Consider the following 26487-nt stretch of genomic DNA (forward strand, 5'->3'; position numbering starts at 1 on the left):
ACAGAACCGAAGCGGCCGTTTATTTGGACAACGGAATGTCAGGAGGCTTTGGAGCGACTTAAAAAGGCTCTTGTTTCATCACCCATTCTGGCCTACCCGATACCAGGCGAGACGTTCATACTTGACACCGATGCGAGCAATACTGGAATAGGCGCTGTCTTATCCCAAAAGGCAGATGGAACTGAGAGGGTCATAGCTTACTTTAGTCGGAGATTGTCCAAAGCCGATAGAAACTACTGTCAAAAGACGTGAGTTACTGGCAGTTGTGGATGCCATACAACATTTCCACAAATACTTATATGAGCAAAAATTCATCCTTAGGACAGATCACGCTGCTCTTCAATGGATGTTGTCATTTAAAAATCCTGAAGGACAAGTCGCCAGGTGGATTGAACGTTTGCAAACCTATGACTTCGAGACACAGCACCGAAAAGGCCAAACTCACCAGAATGCTGACGCGCTGTCTCGACGACCTTGCAGAATGAAATGTAAACACTGCAGCAAGTTTGAAGAAAAGGTGGTTATCATCGATTGCCAACGTCTTGGAGTACACGCTTGTGGATCATGGTCCGACGAAAGAATCCGAGAAGACCAGTTAAAAGATGAAGATCTGGCTCCCATTCTGCTTATGAAAGAAGACGGACAAAGACCGGAATGGCATCACCTTTCTGATAAAGGAGCTGCTACCAAGGCATATTGGGCGCAATGGGACTCACTGACAATTGACAATGGAGTTCTCAAGAGTGTCTGGGAAACCGCAGATGGAGAAAGGAATCGCTTGCAGCTGTTGCTGCCTAAAGTAAGAGTTGCCGAGGTGTAGCAAGAAATCCATAATAATTCTAGTGGGTCACATTTAGGTGTCAACAAGACCTTTGAAAAAGTACGCCAGCGGTTTTACTGGTTTGGCTACCGAGATGATGTAGAAGAATGGTGCCGAAGGTGCGACGCGTGTGCAGCAGCGAAGGGCCCGCACAGGAGAACGAGGGGACGTATGCAGCAATACAACGTCTGTAATCTCTTCGAAAGAATAGCGATCGATGTAGCCGGACCGTTTCCTGAGTCCCAGAGAGGAAACAAGTACGTTCTAGTGGCGATCGACTATTTTACTAAGTGGCCTGAGGCGTTTGCGATACCAAACCAAGAAGCCACCACCATAGCGGAAACACTTGTAGAAAATTGGATTAGCCGATTCGGTGCTCCCATGGAGTTACACTCCGACCAGGGCCGAAACTTCGAACCCAAGATCTTCCAAGAGATGTGCCAGGTACTCGGCATCGAGAAGACATGCACAACCCCTCTTCACCCCCAGTCAGACGGGATGGTAGAACGATTTAACCGAACACTGGAACAACACCTGTCGAAAGTCGTCGATGATCGTCAAGATGACTGGGACACCTATATACCAATGTTCCTTTTGGCATATAGAGGATCGATTCACAGCACCACTGGTTACACTCCAGCAAAGATGTTGTTCGGCCGAGAGCTGCAACTACCATGTGATTTGCTATTCGGGATCCCGGGGAATGTGCCCAAGCTTCAAAAAGACTGGGAAGGACCCTACCGAGTGATAAAAAGAATCAACGATGTTGTGTATCGAATACAGAAGAGCCCAAGGTCGAAACTGAAGGTCGTCCACATCGACAGACTCAGCAAGTACTATGGTGAAGCTGGATCTGCCCGGGACGGACAGATCTAAGGAGGGGGCAGTGTTATAAACCTGGTAGTGGCACAGATGGGGGTAGTGGTGTGTGTGTGTAGTCAGCCGACGCAAATCGCCCCATGCCAGCGCTAGACGAGCGGTCAACCGTGACGAGTTACGACGATTGGCCGAGTGGATGGTTCGGGAAGGATCGACGTCGTGAACAGAGCTCAGGAGCGTAACGAGGGATGTAGTCATCTGACCACCCAGAATGGTCGAGCGACGTTCTGTCTGGTTCTAGAAGGCCAGCAGGGACCCTATATAAAGAGCGAAGGTATCAGAGACCAGTCAGTCACAACTTCCCGATCTACAGTTCGTTACAACGGCTCAGTACAAGTCCGAGACGAGACAGAGACCAGTGCAAGAGATATTTGTACAGTCTTGTGTTACGTGCTGCCAATTGTACAGTGTTGGCTGTTAGTTATGGACATTAAACCTTTACGTTACTTTGGAGCCCTGAGTTGTCAAGTTCTTTAAGTTGGTGGTGTATGGTGCAGTTTGCAGAGAGCCTAGATAGTGAGATTCGTAATAATACCTAAAAGGTGTTACTACCAATCTAGATCTAATATTAGCGTGGGTCACTTTTGACTTGTGGAATATAAATTAATATCCTGAACTAAGTCTATAAGTGTAAGCTTATGATAATAATCTTTATTTAAAAAAAAGGCCAGACTTTACAAATACGAAAAAAAAAAAAAAGGAATTCATCTGCGAGAAGTAAAATCAGATCTGGTATTTTTTATTAGTGCATTTTAAAATTTAACAGTTCGATCAATGGAACATTTTAGAAAAAAAAAATCGCTAGAAAAATCTGGTCATGCAACCTGTTATACGTATACCACTGTGGACCAAAGATTCTTGATTCCACATCTAGAGTCTAGATCTAGATCTACATAGATCTAGATATTATAGACAATATAGATAGATCTAGACCAAGATCTAGAAATAATCTAGATCTATCAACCGGTAACTAGATCTAGATCTATAAGAATGTCATTTCCTAAAAATATAAAAATGTTTTTAGTTTCTGTCACTGTGTTACCCCAGAAAGAAGGAATTGATCTTCCAAGGTTTATTCAAAAGCTTGCTAATCTTTTAGCAGATTATTCAACTGCAACCAGGGTTTTGTATAAATTCAAAGTAAGTTTAATAGGTAAAACTATGACCATGGCTATGGGGCTATGCCTATATAATTATTATAATATAATAATAGTATATAATAGATAGGTACTTTGATAAAAATTTCAAACTCAATATATTGAAATATTGACAATATTGTATTGAAACTAATATAGTTAGATACAGATAGAGCTCTTTAAACTGAGTTTATTGATAGTTGATACCTAATTTATGTTTTATAAGTTAATTATAACAGAAGTTATTGCAATTTTAGTGACGAAAATTTTGCCTATATTTTTAAAAATATTTTGTTACCGAAAAAGGGAAATTTTGCAATAAAAATGCTGTAACTTATAAACTATTTGAGTTATTTGCATGAAGATTTCACCAGAAATGCATGATTATGTCCTGATATTTATTGTACTTTCAAACAAGGGTTAGACTTTGACGAAATTTTTAAAAGTGAGATTACTTGTAAAAAAGAAACGATAGACGAAGTAGTACTTTTTTTACATTTCAAAGACTGTAACTTTTGAACCGTAAGAGATAATTGAATACAATTTTAAAAAGATGCTTGATTATCTGTTACTACTTATTTTCCCTTTAAATTATACATAGAAGTCCACGAAAATATTTTACACTTCATGACGAGGCACCACATGTCAAAAAAAAAGACAGAAAAAGTACTTTTTTTTCTGTTAAAAAGGCTGTAATTTTTTAACTTTCAGAGATATATGAATACAATTTTCAGCACAAATTCATAAATCTAATTATGTTGTTCTTTTCATTATTTTGAAACCTGAGATTGAAGTTAGCACAAAACTTTTTTTTGGTTATAGAACTGTGGCGACAGTAAGTAGATGTAATAAGTCACCAGGTCGAAAATAATTTTCCAATATGAACTTTTTTGCTTGCCCTCAATGATAGTGGCAAAATCTGTAAAAGTATTAAATTACATCCCTGTCTGTTGCTGCCACATTAGGACAATCATGTCAGACCGCAGCCACATCTCCTTCTTGAGCTCTGCGATGCTGCCAGGCGTCAAAGTTAGTGTATCATCTAATACAACTTAACTACACCACTACTGCTCCCTGCCTCTGCATGTATGTTTTGTTTGTTTTACATGTTCCAGATGTTCCTTCAGAGTTGAAGATAATTACTTCCTAGTCCAAACCTCCCGCTGGACGACAGGGGATGGGAGCTGGCATGGGGCGGAAAACAGATTGAGCTCTCACATGACTCTCAACATTCTACTTTTAGGACCATTTTTTCGACCAATTTCAAATTGGCTTTTATTGACATATTATATATCAAATTTATTGCCCAAGAATAGAGGAATTCAATAAAAATAAAATCAGAAGCAACAGACAATTATTTAACTTGAAAAAATGAGGTCAAACACACTTACCCCTAATAATGAAAAATCCATCACTCACAGAAGATATGTCCAACAATCCATGAATTTCACAAATTCACAATATTATTAATAGAAAAATGTATCACAAAGTAAAGTATATTTATAGAACATTTGAAAAAAATATATAAATAAGTGTTTTAAGACATTTATGCCTGTTAATTGAGCCCCCCCAGAAAAAAAAAGTTGCAAATTATACTTTATCATCATCCTGAGTAACAAAACCATTATCAGTTTTGACATAATATGTATCAAATTTAATGCCCAAGAACAGAGGAATCCAAAAAAAGTAAATTCATTATCATCAGACAAGTATTTAACATAGAAAAATGAGATCAAACACACTTACCCCTAATAATGAAAAATCCACCATTCACAGAAAATATGTCCAATATTCCATGAATTTCACAAATTCACAATATTATTAACATAAAACTGTGTCACAAAGTTAAGTATATTTATAGAACATTTGAAGAAACAAACAAACAACTTTAAAATGTATTTATAACTAATAAATAAGCCCCCTCTTCGGCCCACCCTACCATAAAAAGTCACTTTTTTTTTCTTATATTTATCTTCATTTTTTTACATAAATACAGTATAATATACTATTTATATCAATATCAATTTTAGATAAAGGGTATAGATGTATTTTAGACTAGAAAAGATCTAATATTAAATGAAATATTATCAAGATATAAATCTAGTTCTTGATCATTTCTAGATCTAGGCATTTGAGGTCTAGACTCTAGACCTAATAATAGGCTTAAGGAAGCTAAGCTAGAAGTGCATGGTGTTTTCTGTTTACTATCTCAAATAATCTCAATTTTTGTATCTGTTGTAAATGTTGCTGAGAAAAGAAATAAAAACATTTATTTTGGTTTATATGTGTTTGTTGTTATTTTTAATGATGTCTTTAAGTCATAAGTAGATCTATTCTTCTATTATCTATAGTCTATATCTATAGAGATTTAGAGTAAAGTGCGAAGTTCAAGCAGTCCCGATTTGACAACAGGTTCGAACAGTTCACTTTTTATTGCTATAACTATTTTATTTGAATGTTTACCAAATTACTACTATATTGCTACTGCGCATGCACCTTTTTTCTTCACTTCCGACACATACTATTTCCTTTTCCTTGTAAAGACTAAGTTCATGATGAGGTCAAACTCAAGAGGTGTGGAATTATTCTTTTTTACTACCCGGTAGTGAAGGAAATGGGTTATGGGATTAAGGCTATTTTTAAGTCTGATGCTTCATCAGCTCAAAGAGACTATTTGAAGTTGTGGAGGGTGGGAAATGGTGCAATGGATGGTGTTCTTGTGCTGGAGTAAAAAGAAAATGGACTTTATAGTAAAAATGAAATATTAAAACATGTTTTTAGATATATTTTCTTTGATCTGTTCGAACCTTCCATCAACCCGATCGAGCTTACTAACTGGGGAAAAATCCGCTCGAGGAAAAGTACGCTTGGCGATACTTACCCTACACCTCTTTGACTTTGTATTTAATTTTAACTAAGCCTAGTGATACATTAAATCCAATCTATTTTTATAGAAAAAAGGACGAGGAATTCAGAGATACCATCAGTTTTTTCATAGGTCAGACCGTTACGCTGCTATAAAAATCCAAACTTGAAAATTGCTGCCAGCGGGCTTAATGCGCTCGAACTTCGCACTTTACTCTAGAATTTACTATTTAGTCTTAGATCTAGACTAGTCTAGATCTATAAATCACAAACATAACAAGTATTATTAGATCTAGTGTCTAGATAAAGAAAAATGTATCTGCGTTATTTTGGTAGCTCTAGTCTAGATCTACTATTCTACTAGTACTAGATCTAAATCTACTGTCTAGATCTAGATCTAAACAATGGAAGGGATACAGCACTCGATTTTTTACCGGTCAGCATTTTTTTTTTAGATCTAATCTAGCAATACCATAATTAATTATTAATTTTAATGTAAACATTTAGATTTTTAGATTCTATATCTACAATCCAATCTTTTATCCCGATCTTGGTTGTCTTGGCGTTGGTAAAAAGAATTTACAAAGGAAAAAAACACTTGTAGTCGCCGTAGAATTTTTCTAGATCTAGCCTCTATTAGACAGTATATAATCACTAGATCTAGACTAGGGCTAGGTCTAATCTCTATTATTATAGATCTAGGTATTCTATAATCTAGATCTAGATTATAAAATATAAGTTATAATTAAGATATCGATCTCCATCTAGATTATAAAATATAAGTTATAATTAAGATATCGATCTCCATGCGGCATTACGCTGTGTAGTGTTTAGCCTGTTTAGCACGCGTGCGTTATTGCCGATGTCCAGTTATTCGATAATTGGTTGTTCGGATGCGATAACCTAGTATTAAAGTACAATAATTACCTTAATAGTTGATAATATTATAAAAAATATTGTCTTATGGATAGTTCGGACTGAGATCGCTTTTAGCGATGTTTCTTTCTCGAGGATTCAGAGCGAATGATTGAAAAAACAAGTTTTTAAAAAAGCGTACGCCCTCCGATTTCGACGACACCACTTCCGATTGGTTTATAAAAAACGTAATAAAACATTATTTTTTATATTTTTTCCTCTTTTTTAAGTACGAAAATATTGCAATATGATTTCTAAAATAAAAATATGTGTTTCCTAATTAAAATTGGTAATATTTAAGTGTAAATAAATAAATATCGGCAAGCGTACATTCGCGACAGCCAATTTTCGTATTTGCATCGAGGCTATTTTTTTTAAAATCTAGGACAAACGAAACATTCAATTCACTTTTTTTTTCTTGAACATTTACAACAACCATTTTTTAATGATAAGTAGGCAATTTTTTTTCATATAACTATAAAAATAATATGTTTCTTACCTTTTCAAAGGGGATTACATAAAACCATAAGTAAAACCTGTCTGTGGTGAATAGCCTACTTGGTGAGTTTCACAAGGGCACAAAATCTTAATAAAAACGAATTTCCACAAAATGTTGCTTATGAAGCTTACACAAACATAGATCTACATATCAGATCTAAAAAATACGCTACAGGTGGCCTAAATTCAGAGATAATGAATATGGACTTTCAAAAATGCATTTTCAATGGGAAATCTTTTTTCTGCCATATAAAAGCTATAATAATATAGAATAAAATATCTTGATTCTAGATCTACTAGATTATTATACTTTATTATAGATCTAGATCTACTTTAAATTGAAATTAAGACTGTCACATGGCTCGCAGTGTTGAGTGTCACTAGCTAGATTTATTTTTATTAGAATCTCTAGAATATAATAAATATTTTAAAATACTATACTGACTTAAGACTTTAGATCTAGAACTGACACCTTTCTTACAAGTTAAGCTGAGACGATGACATTTTTTATGTTCAAATTTGTATATCTCTTACCTTAGTAATACATTTTCAAAGCATTAGGAACAAAACAGCAGACTTAGAAATTTTATAAGAATGTGAGAAACCAGACATAATTGCAGGAACAGAAACTTGTCTACATCCTGAAATTTATAATGCAGAAATTTTCAATAGTAATTATGAAATTTTTAGAAAAGATAGGGATGATAATCATGGAGGAGTTCTTATAGCAATAATAAACACTCTTATAGCTGAAGAAATTACCTTGTACCTTAGAACTAAAAAAATATAGAGTCAACATTTTGTAAAATTAATACCACCTCAACATCCCTAATAATAGGCAGTATTTACAGACCACCAAATTCTAGTTTAGAATGCATGCAAGAACTATGTAATCAGTTTACTACATAAAAATGCAGTTTTTTGGATTATGGGTGATTTCAACCTACCTGATATAAATTGGAAAACACTAACCAAAACCTTAAATGAGCTTTTCATAGAAACTTTACGCAACCTAAGTTTAGATCAAATCATTGAAAAGCCAACTAGATTAAATAACACATTAGATCTCTTCTTAATCAACAGACCTGGATTAGTAGTAGATTATAATATTATCCCTGGTCTATCAGGCCATGAGATCCAAAAAAAAAACACAGTCAGATAAAAGCATACCAACATGGGTTTAGGAAATATAGATCATGTGAAACACAACTAATAGGACTAATTGATGATTTTTCAAAAGGTTTAGATAACAGTGAGCAAATAGATGCTATCTTACTAGATTTTTCCAAAGCTTTTTATAAAGTTCGCCACCATAGTTTGCTTAAAAAATTAAAATATTTTGCTATTGATGGTCCATTGCATCAGTGGATTAATAATTTTTTGATAGGGAGAGAACAAAACGTAACAATAAATGGCTCTAAATCAGGTGTGGGCAACATTTCTGTATCGAGGGCCGCATTAAAAAAAGTTTGGGAATGGCGGGCCACATATATATCTTAGAAAGATAAGCTTGCTGTGTAGAATGTCTTTTAATTCATATATACACTGTATTACGAAATTTTCAAATTGCTGTTGTCTTTTTATATCACAATATCCCCACAAATATACAGTTGTACTTAATGTGCAGTATTTTACTTTTTACACTCGTGCATAATGTTTTTTAACTGTGAAACTATCTTACTAGTTGTTACCCCTGTGACTGCTGTCAAATTACAGTCAGTCAACATTGACCAGTGATTATATTTGTTTAGTTTCCACACAAAATACTTGCACACTGAATGAGACAATAATATTTGTTCCGGAAGTTAAATGTCGGGACGAGCGAGGCCTGCCCTTGTGGACATCACCAGAAAATGCTGACCATGTCCTTCAATGGTGCTTACAAAATCAAGGGACCCAAACAAGACTCTCCAAAGACTAACGGAGAACTGACTGATCTGGAAACCACTACTCGGTTAATCTCAGATAAAGGATTGCTGATCTGAACCCTCCAACATGTAAAATGAGAATGAAGAAGAAGAACTGATGTATGTGTACCCAAATAGTGTGAATAGCAGCAAAGTTTTTTTAAGTGTGGAAATATAGCTTCTGGCACCCATGAGACTCCCGTGGTAGCATTGAGATTCATAACAAACGAATATTCACACTTGACTAGAGTAACACCTTTAGTTAAATCACTAAATTTAGAAAGCCTCAGGATAGAAGACTTAAAAGTGAAGTAGCAATTATACATAAAAACTGAACCATAATCTTCAAATACAAAAACAAAATTTAATAAAATACTCAGAAAGACACTTAAATAAAGGCACATTCCTCATCCCAAATGCTATTAGAGCATGGAATGGGTTGCCTGAGCTAGCCAGGAAAACCAGTGACTTGGCAGAATTTAAGTCATTGGTTAATATGCATGACGCGTAGGACGTAATTATCTTCTTTTTTTGAAGTAACGTTTGTATTATATAAGATTAAATAAGATATATCTTCATATCAAGCACATGCGTTAGGTATTGGTTTTAAACACATTATACAAAGCTAAATAGCATGGACCATCTCTTGTCACATCAAGTAGATGCGTTAGGTTTTGGTTTATAACACATACTACAGAGCTAAATAGAATGGGGCATCTGAAAAAAAAAAAAGCAATTGGATATGGTTTATTCTGGTATTTACTGTTAATAGCATCGAAGTATATGTGTCATAAAATTGTCATAAAATCTTTGAGTTATATGCCTTTGATGTGTATTTTCAATATTAAAATAGTGTTTGATTCTTTACGAAGCTGTGATAGCCTACAACATTCAAACACACCCCATTTAACCTAAATTTTCATGTTTGGGTAGCAAGGGACAGATTAAACAATTAATTGCACATGTTTTTTAAGCCTAAAATAATATATACCGGTATAGGTTTTGTGTGCTGATGCATCAATGGCAAAAAAAAAATACCCTTAACCCATGACCTACTTCATTCTTCCTATGAGGTAAACAATAGTGACGTTTTTATACCAATACACTTTGAATATAAGTAAAAAAAATAATGTCTTCAGGTGAAAATGAAACAAAATTTGTTTAAACTATAAAGAAATGGATGATGAACAATATGAATGGACTAGTTTCGCCATGATCATTGAAAAAAAGGCGAATTAGAAAAATACACTGGGATGTTTGATAAGTATCTTAACATGAAAGTGTTTGAGTGGTGTCAGTTAGTGACTTGGTTACTAAGTGAGTAAATTTAAATCTACAGAAAAGATACATTTTTAGAAAGCTCAAACGGAAAAAAGCATAGATAGTCGCTCCCAAACATTAGTAACATTATTTCAGTTGCATATCTATTGTTTTATCCGCAACTGGGGTGATGAAGGTGGTAAGCAAGTGTATAAGTATGCAAGTTATTATCTCTTCTAATGGCTCTAAGATGAACTTTTAAAAATTATTTCTAGTCCGCTTGGAGTAGATGTGTAGCAAATGTTGTAACTGAAAGCTTTGAAAAAGTATCTAAGTCTATTAGAAAAAATGTTGCATCAATTTCAACAGATAAAATGAACAATCAGACAAGTGCAAGCAATGGGTGTGTCTCAACTTTGAAAGATAAAATTAATCACAAGATAATTCCTGCCATTCAGTTCATCAGGAAGCGCTACATGCGGAGAAATTTTCTGAAAAATTTAGGAAAGTAATGGCATTGGTGATTAAGAGTAGCCAGAGTTATTTATCATTGTCAGCTGCATAAAAGGTTCGTTTGTCGCCAAGAGGAAAGATTTTAAAATATTTCGCTTTTGAGAAGAGTATTAACTATGCAGTGTTGACGAATGATATGTGGATCCAAATATTGTATTTTATGTTGGATTTTACATGTCATCTACATCAGTTTAATCATGAGTTACAAGGAAAAGGGGAAACAATTTTTGTCAATGTTATAAGTAATTTAGTTCAAAAACAAATTGTCGCTTTGTGCCAAAGATTCAAAACAGAAACTCTATTTGTCTTTCTTCCTATTGAAATATTGCCAATAAAATAATTACAAACAAAAAACACCAGTTTCATATCTTGCGATTCGCGAGACTTTCACTTTGCATGCGCACTAAGCTTTATTTACAGTTTTTTTTTAGAGTGTAAACATTCTATAGGCCTAAATCTAGAATCTAGATCTACGGAACGCGCCTCGATTCGGTTCGATTTAGAGTAGGTACTCTCACAGGCGGCCATTTGGATCTAAAAACACATTTGACATCAAAACAATTTCCTGTTCAGGTTTTACATAACTGAAATTAAGCATGTCCTAAGAAAAGACATTGCTTTATATTTGAGAGTTATTATGACATTTTCTTAAGTTTATTCTAAAGATAAGAGGCTCCTCTAACAGCTAGTGGAAATTTTTTTTTTTTTTTCTCTTACTATGTCCAAAATATTTTAATCTGAAAAATTTGAAAAATAAAATTAGTGTACACTAAAACATGTCAAATTGAATGAATCACTTCTTTATACCTATATCATTGCTTATTAACATAAAATATAATAAATATCTGTTTTCTTGGGAGTTCTTTTGATCAGTCGATGTCGAAGCTAAAATCTGTAAATCTAGGTATCTAAAATATTCTTTCAAATAAATATACTTAAATAGATCTAAATCTTAAATCTAAAGATTCTTTTTCTAATCTACACTATTGTTTTATAACTAGATAGATCTAGATCAATTTGGAAGCTTATTGTGTTGAACACTTGACAACCAGGAGCATTTTTCTTTTTATAGACTATTTAAGAAAATTAGAAAAAATTGTATTTTTTGTAATTTACTAATGATATTTTAACATTTTAATTTCATTTTGATTTGCCAGTTATAAATTAAAATTCCTCCTTTAAAACTGTACAATTTGATATATACTTTTGTATATGTATTCACAATAGTTTTTGAAATATTCACATTAGAAAAAATTTGCTTCACTTTTTTTTTTTTATTTCTCTATGTAAAGTTCATAGGATGTCAGGACGCCTCGGACAAACCTAAAATCACAATAACTTTTGAACCAATAATGCTAGCATAATAAATTTGGTGTTGTTGGAAAGCATTTTTCATCCTTTCATTCTATTACACATTTGTTGGTATAGGAGTAATTTAAATGTTTTGGTGCAACTACCTAATTTAGAGTCTAGATCTATTTCTATAATCAATCTAGATCTGATGTAGACTGTAAAGTCTTGTGTTTAGTATAGAGTCTAGATTAAGGCGAGGTCGAGTCTAGATCTACTCGCGTACCTAGAAATAGAAATAAAAAAAATTCACGAGTGCGAAATTAGATTTTTTTTTTCTTTCCATGTTTTATATTTGTATAGATTCCATAGAGTCTATGTCTAGAGTCTAGAGCTATATTGGTCTAGAGTATTCTAGAGGTAGGATCTAGATTTAGGATGGAATAGATAACCATATTTACATCGTTTTTAGATCATAACTAGAATCAATGATTGAAGAATTAATTAAATTAATAAGTTCGTGTTCGCCTTGAGACCTAGCCTATAGGCTTGATTGATTGGTCATTAATGATTAGATCAGTAATAGATCTATACAAATTATGTACAAGCAGTCCAGCACATTGTAGCCATCTAGGTCTACATTTAAATATTAAAAACTAAATCTAAAGTAGGAGTAGATCTGGACTAAATCTCAAATCAATTAGATCTATATCTTGTTGCAATAGATTTATACTTGTCCATGCATGTACATTTATGGAATCGGTTTTATCAATATTGATTAAAGTAGGCTGCTTCAAAGGAATAATGAGGGAATAAATGTTAAAAGAGAGAAACATCATTGAAAATAACTGTGTGTTTGTGGGGCGGGGGGTGCAAACATTGTTAATATAAAATTGTACCATAATCCTCTTAACTTGTATTACAAGCTTTATCAATAAATACACACAAACTCTATTTATTATAATGATAGGCTTACTAATTACATATTTAAAATATGGGGGGCATATTATAATATAGATCTAGGTAGTAATTTACTACTGTTCTTCTTTCATCAAATTTTGGTGCTTAAATTGTATATATGGTACGTTTCAGGGTTGGTAAAGTTTGGGGTTTATGATTTCAGGGTTTGTAAAATTTGGAAATTCAGGTTTCAGGGTTTACTTGGTCTCATGGGTGGCACCCCCTGGAACCCTTCTTGGTTGATGAATAAACCAAAAATTAAATTTATCCCTTCTTAATTTTAAAAAAGAAAATGCAGATCCTAACACACTACAAGTCCACTTTAGCGAACTGCAGGAGAGCTACTGAGATTGTGGCACCATTTACACTGACAGAACCTAGATGGATGGAAAGGTTGCATGTACCTGCTCTTTTAAGAACAAAACTCAGACTCCCTGATGGATGCTCCATCTTTATGGCAGAGTTACATGCAATCTCACTTCACTTACGGCTGCAAAAGTATCCAATAGGAGTAAATTTCTCATATGACATCTGACTCCAAATCTGCCTTGTAAGCTTTAGTGAGGAAGAAGAATGACATTCCATTGGTACATAAAAGCCTAAAGCTATTAAAGCAAATAACATCTGACCAAAGGGATGTCACCTTCATCTGGATCCCCTCCCATGTTGGCATCGAGGAAAATGAAGACAGAAGCAAAGAGCAAATGAAGCAGTGTGAGGAACCCAAATTCCCTGATCAGACCTGAGGGTATAGCCTCTACCAACTACAGAGAGTGGCAGGATCGGTGGGAGGCTGAGACCCACAACAAACTGAGACAGATTGTGGCAAATGTCAGGTGGCAGTCCATATCCAAGGGTCTGACATGGCGTGGAAGCAAACAATTCCAGACTTAGGATTGGCCACACCTACATCGCGCATTCCTTTGTGCTAAGGGGAGAGGAGCCTGGGCTTTATCTAGGAGGTTGGGTTGAGATTGGGCAAAGTACTTGTAAATATATAAATATTTATAACAGATTTTTATTTGGATATTAAAAATTTTACTATTTGAGTTGATAGTGGACATTAGTTGTGTAACTTTTAGCACTTAACCTATAAAGGGGAAGTAACCATTGAGGGCATATGGGTACGACATGGCCTAAATTGTGCCGATGTGCCAAAAACCCAAATATCAAATACCATTCTTGGGTCAATTTGAAAACTATGCACACAGGAATTAATAAAAAAAATTAACCAGTGTTGATGATTGATGTGTTGATAAATGTAGATGTTAGCTACGAGTTCAGAATAGACACAATCAACAGAACAGTTAATAGATAAATTGAATAACTTCAGCTTATAACTTTAAAACAATTTAATGAATGAAAAAGGCACAGTCTCTGTCGTCTCTATCTCGGTCGTTCCTTGTCCGTTGGTTCTCTATTTCTATTCTTACTTTTTAATGATCCGTCACGTCACTACAAAAGAAAACACCAATTAACCCCAAACTTCTGCGTGTCTTTCTATTGTGTCAATTACACCAGTTAGCTAATCAATTAGTGGTAATTAATTAATTTTGTTTTGTATAGAAAATTTAGTAAGCTAAGCAGTGTGAGCATGCTATAAGCAAGAAAGTTGTGCTTAACAAAATAAATTATTAACAATATTTCTAATTGCACAAATTTAATATTGATTGTCTACATCTATTTCAAATTATTGACATGATCAAAATAATTGTTTCAATTTCACTCAATACAAACTTTGTTTTTTAGAAAGTATTTGTTATATTTAACTTTTTATTTGCTTCCACATTCTTTGATCTGATAAATGAATAACATTACAAATATATAATTGGACAATACACAGATTAAAGTTCAGCATTATATTTTTTGTTACCTTGTGTGTTTCATGCATCGGTGCATACCATTTTGGCGCCAGGAGTTATGTTATGTCGATGTTTTAGAAAACACTGAAGATTTTGTAATAAACATTTTTTATATTCGAAAATAAAAATCCTTTATTTAAAAGAAGAACAAAAAAAAAAGTTATTACTTTAAAAAAAAGTTTTAATTATAATGAATAGTGTTAACTATAACAAGTGAGATTTGTACCCAAAAGCAAGATGAATGTACAATGAATGAAGCTATCCCCCCACACCATAAATTTTGGGTGATGTGGGCATTTTCAGGTAGAGAATAATAGTACTCTCACCTGCCCTTGCAAGCAAGCACATTGGTATCACATTCTAGCTTAGGTCAGGTCCCAGTGTGACTTTACCTACTACTCCTCATTTTTATATTGATATGTTAGAAGGGGAGATCAACCTTCTTCAAAAATGAATTAAAAAGTGTGCTTTTATTGTATTATTACATAAACTGTTAACGATTCTCTTTCTGTTTTGTGTGACTATTTGTATTAGTTTAGTATTTTGTTGTGAAAAAATTTTTTTATAGATTTTTTTTTACAAAAGTTTCCTTTGTAAAATTCCATTAAAAAAATAAAGAATATTAGCAAAACAATGACAATCTACACTTTTAATAATTTGACTAATTAGATAAAATGAACAGAAACAAAAACACACATACACACACAAAATAAAAAGCCTCTTGATGCATTTTTTATGAATAATATTAAAATCCTCGTAACATGAAGTGACCATATAATGGTACAACAAACTATACTTAAAAATTAATTCGTAACAAAGCACATATATGTAACTGAAATTCACATACACAACAAAAACTTGTATTAATCTTTTGAAAGACTAGGCCTATTTTATTTAATTTACAATATGTCTACATATTTAGCACCTAAACTCTCATCGCCAAAATGTCCTGCCACATCATGCACAGTGTAAAATGCTAAGGGCCTTTAATATGTTTTTTCTTAAAGTAAAATTTGTATGTAAATTATTTACTTTTGTTAATTTTCATTATTTTTTACTTCAGGTCTCTGGGGAAAGTAAAATATTGTCTGGTAAGTAGTTATGCATTTGATATTAAAAAAAAACAACTTTTTTTTTTATCTTTGGACTTAAAAATTCTGTTTAAATAAATTCTAATCACCACCTACCCAATAACAGAAAAAATTACTAGGTTTTCAAACATTACACCCGGACTAAACTACAACCAACCAACCATCAAAACACATTTACTAGATAACACCTTAACAAAAGAATCAAATCCACTGGAGCTCAAAGTAGGCACGCTTGAAACAATTGAAAGCTATCAAAAAACAGCTATCCATATTTATACAGACGGATCAGCTTTCAAAGCCACCATCAATGCTGGTCTTGATGCCTTCCTGGTCTTCCCTAAAAATAAACACTTTGAGATAAGCGCATCCTGTGGCGATTACTGCTCAAACTTCCAAGCCGAAATTGAGGCAATTACCATAGCACTACTGACAGTGGAAAACAAATTATTTGAAGGAGTGCAACCACCATCAGATATTGTTGTCTTTACAGACTCCCAATCTACTCTGCAAGCATTTAACAGCAGCACCTCAAACAGCCCAAGAGAGTTGACAACACTCATTGTGATAATCCATCAGATGATATCAAAATTAAATATCAATATCACACTACAGTGGATCCCTGGACACATTGGCATCATGGGAAATGAAAAGGCAGATAAGCTGTCAAAGGCAGGTTCATCTATGGAACAACCAGATAGACCTGTTAACTACCTCACCCGAAGGTCAATGTTAGTCAGCAATCACAAAGAGGAGTGGCTCAACCAATGGGCATCAGGAAACACAGGCAGAGCCATGTACAAAGAAATGACTATGCCTAACAAACTGGACAGTATTAACTTCCTCCCCAATCTACAATCTTCCAACAGGACACACACCACTATTATATTACCACCTGAACAAAATAAACTCCACACAACTCCCCCTTTGTAGACACTGCGCCCACCCCTTTGAAACTGTAAACCATATCCTCTTTGAATGCCCCTCCCTAATCCACCTTAGGCAGACCCTATTTCCACTACAGCCCAATATAACCAACACCCTGTACGGTAGTGCTGAACAACTGAAGAAAACAGCACACTTTTTTTTCCTTGGCACAGTCTGCAAAAGAGCTCACAGCTCAGCAGCAATAAAGCTGGCTAGAAGAAGAAGAAGAAGAAAATGTTTACCTCTTCCTTCCATTCTGGAATATGTAAATCACAAATGTGTTTGAGTATCTTCATAAAATACTGCATTATTCCTTAATCTTTGTACTTCAAACAATGCTTTAATATTATTATCCTGAAATACTCTTGACATTGCTGGTCTCAATGGCTATTGTAACCAGGGTTGTCAATCGGGGAAAGGCTTCTAAAGCCTACATAATACACCTAAATGACATACATCTCAAATAACCAGAACCTGGTGTGACTTAAATATTAAGCTTAGCGAATCTGCGTATAATGACAAGTGAACAGGTTAGGCTGAATATCTAACATCTTTAAAGCCAGGAGTTTCAGACAGATACTTGAATCTCCACTGCCTTGCATGCTAAGACTTAAGGAGTCAACCTCAAGGAAAAATCAGAAGTGCTGCCTTTATGTTATTCCCTCTGACAGCCTAGCATCATTCCTTTTGATCTCAACAGCAATGTGGAGAAAAGGACCATGATGCATGAACAACCCATCACAACTTTATTTAAGGCTCAGAATAAGCCTTTTGAAGTAATACTGATGCTGCTCCAGCTGGTATATTAGGAAGTAAAGGGTTTGTCTTAGTCAGCACAGGGTTACCAGATGCCTGCATGCCCAAAGGAGGATAGAAAAGAGGACAAAGCCTTACAAAAGAGGAAAAAAATAAGAACAAGATTAAGTTAACTTAAAAAAATCTAGCCTAAAGATTTAATTTATGAAATGTATCAGTAAGTCTTGCAAAACTGCTAGTCAATATATAATACTATAGATCATATTTCTCATATTGACTGAATCAATGGAGAGATTCTTCTTTTCTTTTTTTGTTCCACTGCGAAACAGTTTGTTGATCAATGAAAATTATTTTTTTTAATGGAAAGTCATAGATCTTGAGTTGCTATAAGTAACAGGTTTTTCTTGAACATTGTAAATGAATATGATTCATTCTCAATGTCTTACAAAATTACCTGTTTTATGCATATTATACAGTATGAAGACAGGACAACAAGATTTACAGGAACTACTTTCTTACTTACTAGTCTACCACATGTAAGCTGAACTCTTCATTAGTAGAACTTAAGGTTTTGTAGTTTGTCCATTGTGGTTCAATGATGACCACTTTTGTCATCCAGGGTCTGAGGGCTTTGCACTGGGGTTTTGTGCCTCCTCATGTGGCTTGTGAGACATATGTGAGCCCAGAATGTTCGGCTGCACACTGAGCAGGTTATTTCAGCTGGAGCTAGTGTCATTGGCCTTGCATTTTTTTTGTGATGCTTTTCCTCTGCCAGCTCTGTTCTCGTGTCTTGTGCGCCAGTTTTCACAGACTGATGCCAAGATGCTCTATCATGTGCTTCTCTATCCCAGGTGGCTGGGTCAATGCTGAAGGCTTTCAGAGAAGCTTTGAGGGTGTCCCTGTATTGGTTTCTTTGTCTGCCTTGTGAACGCTATCCTTCCCTTAATTGGCCATACAGGAGTCGTTTAGGGATGCGGCCATCTTCTATTCTGCAGATGTGGCCTGCCCATCTCAGTTGGGACTGCATTAGAATTGTGTGGATACTTTGCTTTGCAAGCCCTTCTATTTGAAGGACTTCATTATCTGATATTTTTTCTTGCCGTTTAAAATTTAGTATTTTTCTGAGACAGGTCATGTGGAAGTGGTTCAGATTTTTTGCATGTTTTCTATATATTGTCCACGTTTCTGAGGCATAGAGAGGATGACAGCTCAATAGACCCCTAGCTTTGTGTTTGTGGTGAGATCTTGTCTATTCCAGACATTTTTAGACAGTCTGCAATAGGATGCACTGGCCTTGGCAATGTGCAGGTCGATTTCATTGTCGATCTTTTGTATCTGGAGAGTGTGTTGCCAAGGTAGATGAACAAAATACCAACTGTGCAATGGGAATCAATAATATGATGAATATAATACAATTGATGAAGCACAATATGATGGAATTGCACAATATTACTTCATTATACAATTACATTTCTAGTGTTTGGTTATTTTATGAAGTCTTAAGTCTTTGTCATAATAATAGAGGTATTAAAAAAGAAAAACATATCAGTAAGCTGTAAAGAGTAAAAGTGAATGAAAAACAGATCTATATTAAATAATAAAGTCACTAAAGCAATTTTAGCATGTTTGTTATATCCTCTTTTCATAATATTTCATTTATATTAAATAATATTTTTTTAAAGGTTAGATTGCTAAATAATATTTTTTTTAAAGGTTAGATTGCAACATGGTTAGCTCATTAAGCCTTGAAGATTGAACATTGGACAATCCAAGATTTATACAAATTTTCTCAATATTCTTAATACCAATGCTAATATCTTGCTTTTTTGCAAGTTGCGGTTGATGTGATCATAAATTGCCATTTTTTAAAGTATTTAATTTTCCTCCATGTTTAAACTGGCTTAAACAGGCTAATTGAAAGTATAAAATATTTGTATAACAAGTACCTGATCATAAAGCCTTGGTTAACTCTTTGACTCTGGAATTAATTTCCATGTTTGGATGGAATTAATTTTTTGGCCATTCGGAGTGAAAAAAATGCTTTGATTAAACTTTTACAACTTTTTTGTTTTTTTTTATTAGAAAATAATATATTTAGTATAGAATTAAAAGGAATGCATTTCCTTTTTATATAGCACATAGCAACTATTATAAAACAAAAATTATTTTTATCTTAATGTTTGAAAATTAAAAATATAAGAGCCTCCAGGATCTAGATCTAGACCTGATCTTGGAAAAAATGTATGGTCCTTAATGAAAATAACATTTTTAAAAATCATATTTATCCATATTGTCACAAAACTTGAAATAGTAAACACATAAAATGGAAAATTTGAGCTAATTATCAATGTCAATACTATTGGAGAAATGAAAACTGACCACCTTGGACTAGTCAACAGCTATTATTATAATGTTTTGTTTGATGTAATTCACAAATTGTAAGACAAATTTTCTTATGGATAATAAAGATTATTATTATTGTAATAACTTAAGTGAGGCAACTCAACGAGACATGACAAACACAAAGGGGCATCTGCCTTGAGCACAGCATCTCCATATTGGCTCTCTACTTTGGCGGAAATCGTTAGTCTCTTCATGTCAACATCCTGTTCTAGTTTGGTTACTAGAAGTGCGCATCTCTGCACTAGCCTGGATGGTGGTGCGGATGGCAAATTCATAACATTGCCCCCTTCTTAGAGCTTTTCGTCCCGAAAAGAAACAACCCTGTGGAGGTTTGCCGGTTCAGGTGGAGGTCGATCGGTGGGAGCCACAGGCGGCAGGGAGCCTGTTGCCCACGAAGCCATCTGCACAGTTTTCCGTGGCCGTCGCTTCCTCTTCTTCCAGTTGGCAAGTCTACGCTTGAGACGATGTCATGGTCGCTGCTTTGACTTCATGACGATAGTCTCTGATGCCAGCCACTTAACAAAAATGGAGGTTGTGGCGATCACTGTAGTTTCCAGGGCCATTGTTTTAAGACGCCAAGTCAGTGGACGTTTTCCATGGACGTCTCGTGACACAGTTGTAGGCCCACTGGTAGCCATGGTTTCAGGCACATAGTCTTTCTCAGCTTCATCTGTAAGGTATGCCCATGAAGCATTTTTGTAATGTTCATCCACCACTACATCAGGTTTCGCTGGAATTAATTCACCACTGTTCAAGTCACTCTCACTGATGTGGGCAGAAGTGCATATTTCTGTCAAGTTCAGATCTTGTAGTTGAGTTTCTTGGCATGGGCACTGTCCCCGCAGGGCGCCGCATATACAGTTCATGTCAATTGTCTGGATGCAGTTGCCAAGCATCGAGTTCTCTCTTATGCCGCTGCCAAAGTCAAATTCGTTGTTTCTGTCTCGGCCATTGTTGGGGCCCGTATTCGTAATTTCACCTGACGACATCCAAGGCAAGGAATCAGAAACGGTCTTCAGGCTTTCATGGTTTGAATTCTCGCCAAAGGTACTGACAGTTAAACAGAGGTCTTTAAGGTCCACAGCAGAAAGCTTGGACGCAGACCCAACGTTGTCTTGATCTGTCCGGCTCACCGAGATACTGGTAACAGGTGCAACAGGAACAAACACTTCAGGCACATAACAGACTTCTCTTGTTTCTTCATTTGTTTCTTTCCTTTCGATTTGAAACATACCGTTCAGATCGTCGAAGCAATCGTCGTCATGTTTCTCGCCTTGAAAGTCACCCCCGACAGACTTGCCCACAACACAGTTACAGACGGCGCTCCAATCCCCAGCGCCTCCATCACCACTGTTTGTGCAGCCACAGTCCTGACCAGGCAACTGCTCCTTCCCTAACGAGTTTATTCCTCCTTTTGCTAGCGACACAATTTTATCACTTTGGTCTATTTGGCCTTCTACTTGCAATACACTTTCATCTACTTTACTCCCCATCCTATTAATTTGTGCACGCATTGTATCAATTTCTTCCTGTACCCTGCCAAAGAACTCAACCATCCCAAGTTCAATTTCAAATGTGTAGGTCTCCAGATCTTCTTCTTCATCGACCAAGGCTTGCCGCAGACGATCCGTGAGTGTTTCCCTGCTACCGAGGGATTTTAAACCTAGGTCCTGAAGCTCTTGTCATAGCTCTTTAATTGAGAGCTGATGTAATAGCTTCAAATATGTCTTTGTAATCAAAGCCTACCTCCTCTCGTTGAGTTGCCTATAATCACACTTTTGACACCAATTGTAATAACTTAAGTGAGGCAACTCAACGAAGACATAGACGTTTATTTACACTGAGACATGACAAACACAAAGGGGCATCTGCCTTGAGCACAGCATCTCCATATTGGCTCTCTACTTGGGCGGAAATCGTTAGTCTCTTCATGTCAACATCCCGTTCTAGTTTGGTTACTAGAAGTGCGCATCTCTGCACTAGCCTGGATGGTGGTGTGCATGGCAAAGTCATAACATTATTATTAATATATTTTTTTTCTACTTTGGATGGATAATAAAGATTATTATTATTGTAAATTTTTTTTTTCTACTTTGGATCATAATATATATCCTAGACAAACCAACAATATCATATATCCAGTGCATGGAGTACAATTATCAGAATCCTGAAAACCATCTTCAAGTGACTCTGAAGAATGCTGATTGTCCTTTCTGAGATGCCTCTCATACTTGATACTGTTAATTTGTACATAATGTGGAAGAAGTATTTAACCAGAAAAAGCAACAGTACATAGAAACCATTTAACCTGCTTAGTTTATATCTTGATGTCCTATGGGTCCTGCTGAACATTGGTAGCTTCCTAAAGCATTCATAGTTTGTACTGCACACAAGAATAATCTAAGCTTTTGTCATTGTGTCATGCTGCCATCCCAGATACTATCTGTCAAAATTTTTTGAAAAAATTAAAGGGATATTAAACTATGACCTTTATATATTTGTTTCAGTTATACAAGTATTCAATATTATCGGTCTTGAACGAACAATAGGGGGACTTTGGAGGCTTGGGGCTGTTGATGTGGATTGTCAACCAATTGTCAGCTATGAAAACTTTGCCCGCACCATTAAAGTTTCTGAACATTTAACAAAACCTAATTCAAGTGGATTAGCCAAAGAAGGACTTTACTGGCTTGAATTTGATGTTGAATATAATGGTATGTTTCACCTTTTACATTTTAAAATGTATTTTAATATGCTATGTTTTTGCTTTTTTATTATGTTTCATTATTATGATTATTTCTGCTTGTTTTACTTTAATAATATTTTAAAATATTCTGTTTTTTTTTTTTATCAGATCCCGAAAGGGGGAAAAGCCACTTTTAGGTTTGTGTAGTCTGTCCTTCATTTAAAATCTCATGATTTTTGCATCTAGCAACAGATACTTTTTACAAAGCTTATATCAACTCTGTCTGTCTTTCTGGTAAAAGTTTGTACACGTTATTTCTCCAACACCCAATCTCGTATCAAGCTGAAAATTGCTAAGTTATTTCTTTTACCTGACAACACAATTAATTTAAATTAACCAATTACTTAACTCTTTCAGTGCGGGGCTACTCTCAGGGAGTAACTTTGCTAGCGCTGATGGAGACCTATTTTCTTTTAAAATAAAATTAAATATGTTAAAGTATATAATAAAATTTAAAAAAGTTAGTTTTTAGGAAAACTCTTTTTTTTTAATCAAAATAATTGGCACTGAAAGAGTTAATTAACTAATAGAAAGATTGTATCTTGATTGATGTAGTGGTATAACTATAAGCTGAATTGGTTTACTTTATAGGTCGCCGCTCTAAATTGAAACAAAAAATATATAGCTATACAATATTCTGAAGTCTTAAGTACATCACTAGCAGAGTGGTTAGCACATCGGCCAGAGGTGGCGTGAGCCATAAGTTCACATTTAGGTCATCCCCCCCCCCTTAAGGTTAAATCCACCCTGTATATCCCTTTCTTACTCCTCCTCCTCCCCCCCCCCCCCCCATTTTCTCATCTGGCCCACTTACGTGATAGGATCATAGCGTATTGAGATAGCTAAAAGCATGAAATAGTGCTAAACAAAAAATAATTGATATAAGCTTTGTTGTTTTTTTTAAAGTATTTTTTTTATGTTTTTCTTGTTTGCTTGTTAATTTGGCTGTCATGTATAGTTTTAAGTGAGTTACACTTGCTCATTAAAATGAATACATGAACATGCACATTACTGGACAACAATAGAGAAGATTATGTAAAGTTTTACAAATACAGGGGTGTGGGTGTATGTCTCCATTGGCTGTTATCTACAAAAGACTGGCATGTGTGTTTATCATCATAGATTGTATATGTGCTATTTCGAGAGGTTGTCCATATTGTATTGCATCTTGTTGATGACAGCTGTTGACCTTCAGTGAAGTCCAGTAGGGAATTGGCGTCATTATCCCGTTGATTGTTAGAAAGGCAACTTATAGCTCCAGATTGCTAGTAAAATACTAAACAGATCTTCAGTCTTCAGTAGGGATGAAATTCCCCTTGTGGGCAATTTCATAAAAATGAAGGGCATTGGGAGCCAAATTAGTGTTAGTGGGGTGCTGGGCACAAAAGGGGCATGCAAAAATAAAAGAAGAAACTTGAGGTACTCTGAAACAAATTTATTTTCTTCAAAGTAAACTTTCTTCTAATTTAATAACATAAACAACATTAGAGATGTTTTTTTTTTTTTTTAGGAATTTCCTTTTTCTATAATTTCTTGTATAAACTGTTAAGTATAGTATAGTATGTCTATTTTCATTTTTAATTCTTACATGCATAAAAGTTTAATATTTGATAAATAAATAAAGTAAAAAACTTTTTAAAATATTACTATGTAATTGTTTATTTTTTTAAATGTTTAAGATAATTTTAAAATGAAATAATTTAACGTTTATCTAGCAATCTTACATTAACAATGTCAGCCAAAAAAAAAAAAAAAACTCAACCAGTATGAAGTTATTTATCTTTCCATGTGTTTTTTTGAATCGCAACAAGATAAAGTATGCTAGCCAATGTGTTTACATTGCATGAAAGCATTTTCAAACAAGACTATGAAACCAAGAAGGCTTCATAAACAAATAGCAAGCTCCCTGACAAAAAGACACATTTAAGAATTAAAAATCTTCATGAGCAATAAAAAGAAAACGCTTGACTATTCAAACATTATTTTTTAAAACCCAGGAAAGTAGAAGATAGTTTTCTGGCCTCTTACAAAATTGCAGAGCTTATTTTAAAAAGAAACTGGTCACCAGCTTTATGTCATTTCTACAGTGATGTAGTGACAAATGTTCCTTTTTTGGCATTTATAGATTTTGAAAAGAGATTAGTTAAAACATAAAAAAATAGTTCCCCTTTCAGCCCTTGTGATCTATGGGGCAGATGATGTAAAAGTGATTTGTTTCTGTGGCCATGGATAACAAGGGTATCATGTGGCAAGCATAATGACCAACCAACTTTACTTTTCCCCAACTAATGTCAAGTACCGGTACTCATTAGAGCATCCTAAAGATTCAGAAATTTACCACCATGATTTGAACCCGTAAACCCTCAGTTAGGAATCCAAGCGCTAATAAACTCTCAGCTTGTATATACCTCCATGCACTTCATTGCATCCAACAGACATTGAGAACCTGATAGATCAGCTCCCTCTGTCATATATAATCCTTGGAGATTTCAATGCCAATAAAACTATGTGGGGATCCATCAGTACTGACACAAGAGGTTGTATGCTGGAGGATATCTTCCTTCAACATGATTTATACATACTAAATAATGCATCACCGACCTACTTGCATCCAGGAACTGAATCTCTCACCTGCATTGACCCATATGCGTTCCTGGACTACTGGACAACTTTTGATGATCAGTAAGTAGTTACCTACTGTGAAGTGGTCACTTCCCAATCAACATTGCTAACAATCTTCCTCATTGGGATGACCTCAGCGGTGAAAGCTGAATTAAGCTGATTGGGAACAATTTTAAAAAAGATGCTTCAAGGATATCACATGAAATATCGTTAATGAAATATCCTTAAGAAAGTTGTACCCCTAATCCAAATGACCTTGCAAACCATGGTTTGATGCAGGTTGCAAAAGTGCTATTGAAGATAATTATTATTATAGCTTTTATATAGCGCTACTTTCATGCTTATAGCATGCTCAGAGCGCTTTGATCCAATCTCATTTGTGGACCAGTGGGGGGGGGGGGGGTATCTAGGAGTTGGTTTTCCGTGCTGCCTTTAGGCGCTCAGTAAATGCAACTCTGCACGAGTCGGGTGTCGAACCTCGAGCCCCATTCTAGGTAGCCAAGCTCAAGCGCTCTTAGCCTCTCGACCATGTTGCATTTATAAAAAGTCTTTCCCAGGAAAATCTCAAAGCTATTCATGATAGCAAGAGCAAAGGCTAGACAAACCATACGGTCAGCCAAAAAGGAATTCCTGGAGGAACTTTGTTAGCAGTCTGGATGCCAAAACTTCTGCTAGAGCGGTTTGGAAGGCAGTAAGGCGGATCAAAGGGAAAGAAGCAACTGCAATAGGGCATTTGAAAAACCAAGGACGAACTATTACGTCCCCCAGACTGCCTTGCATCCTCAATAGCAGATAAATCATCCACTACACACCAGAATTCCAAAAAGTCAAAATCGGGGAGGAAAGACACCCCATTGATTTCAGATCAGAGAACAATGAAGATTCTAACAAACCGTTCTCGCTTGAAGAACTGTGGGACTCGCTGGACAAATCACATGACACAGCGCCAGAAGATGAAATCCATTATCAGTTCCTCAAGCATCTTCCCGAACCCTCATTGGCAACCCTGTTAAAAATCTATAACTGTGCATGGCAAACAG

At 35.1% G+C, this 26487-nt stretch overlaps 1 protein-coding gene across 2 annotated transcripts in view; it reads left to right on the plus strand.

Moving 5' to 3' along the window:
• The first annotated feature begins 2510 nt into the window (after window positions 1-2510).
• Window positions 2511-26487, plus strand: part of LOC106073787 (uncharacterized) — a 36514-nt gene continuing 12537 nt past the window's right edge. Inside the window, exons 1-3 of one of the 2 annotated variants that reach the window (XM_056024533.1) lie at window positions 2511-2839; window positions 15969-15996; window positions 22587-22793. In XM_056024533.1, the coding sequence (XP_055880508.1) occupies window positions 2690-2839; window positions 15969-15996; window positions 22587-22793 (385 nt within the window). In that variant the 5' untranslated portion in view covers window positions 2511-2689. Of the gene's footprint in view, window positions 2840-5591; window positions 5697-15968; window positions 15997-22586; window positions 22794-26487 lie in introns of those variants that run through there. The other variant, XM_056024534.1, reaches the window with a different exon arrangement.

The sequence above is a fragment of the Biomphalaria glabrata genome, chromosome 3, assembly GCF_947242115.1.
Source record: "Biomphalaria glabrata chromosome 3, xgBioGlab47.1, whole genome shotgun sequence".
Lineage (NCBI taxonomy): Eukaryota > Metazoa > Mollusca > Gastropoda > Planorbidae > Biomphalaria > Biomphalaria glabrata.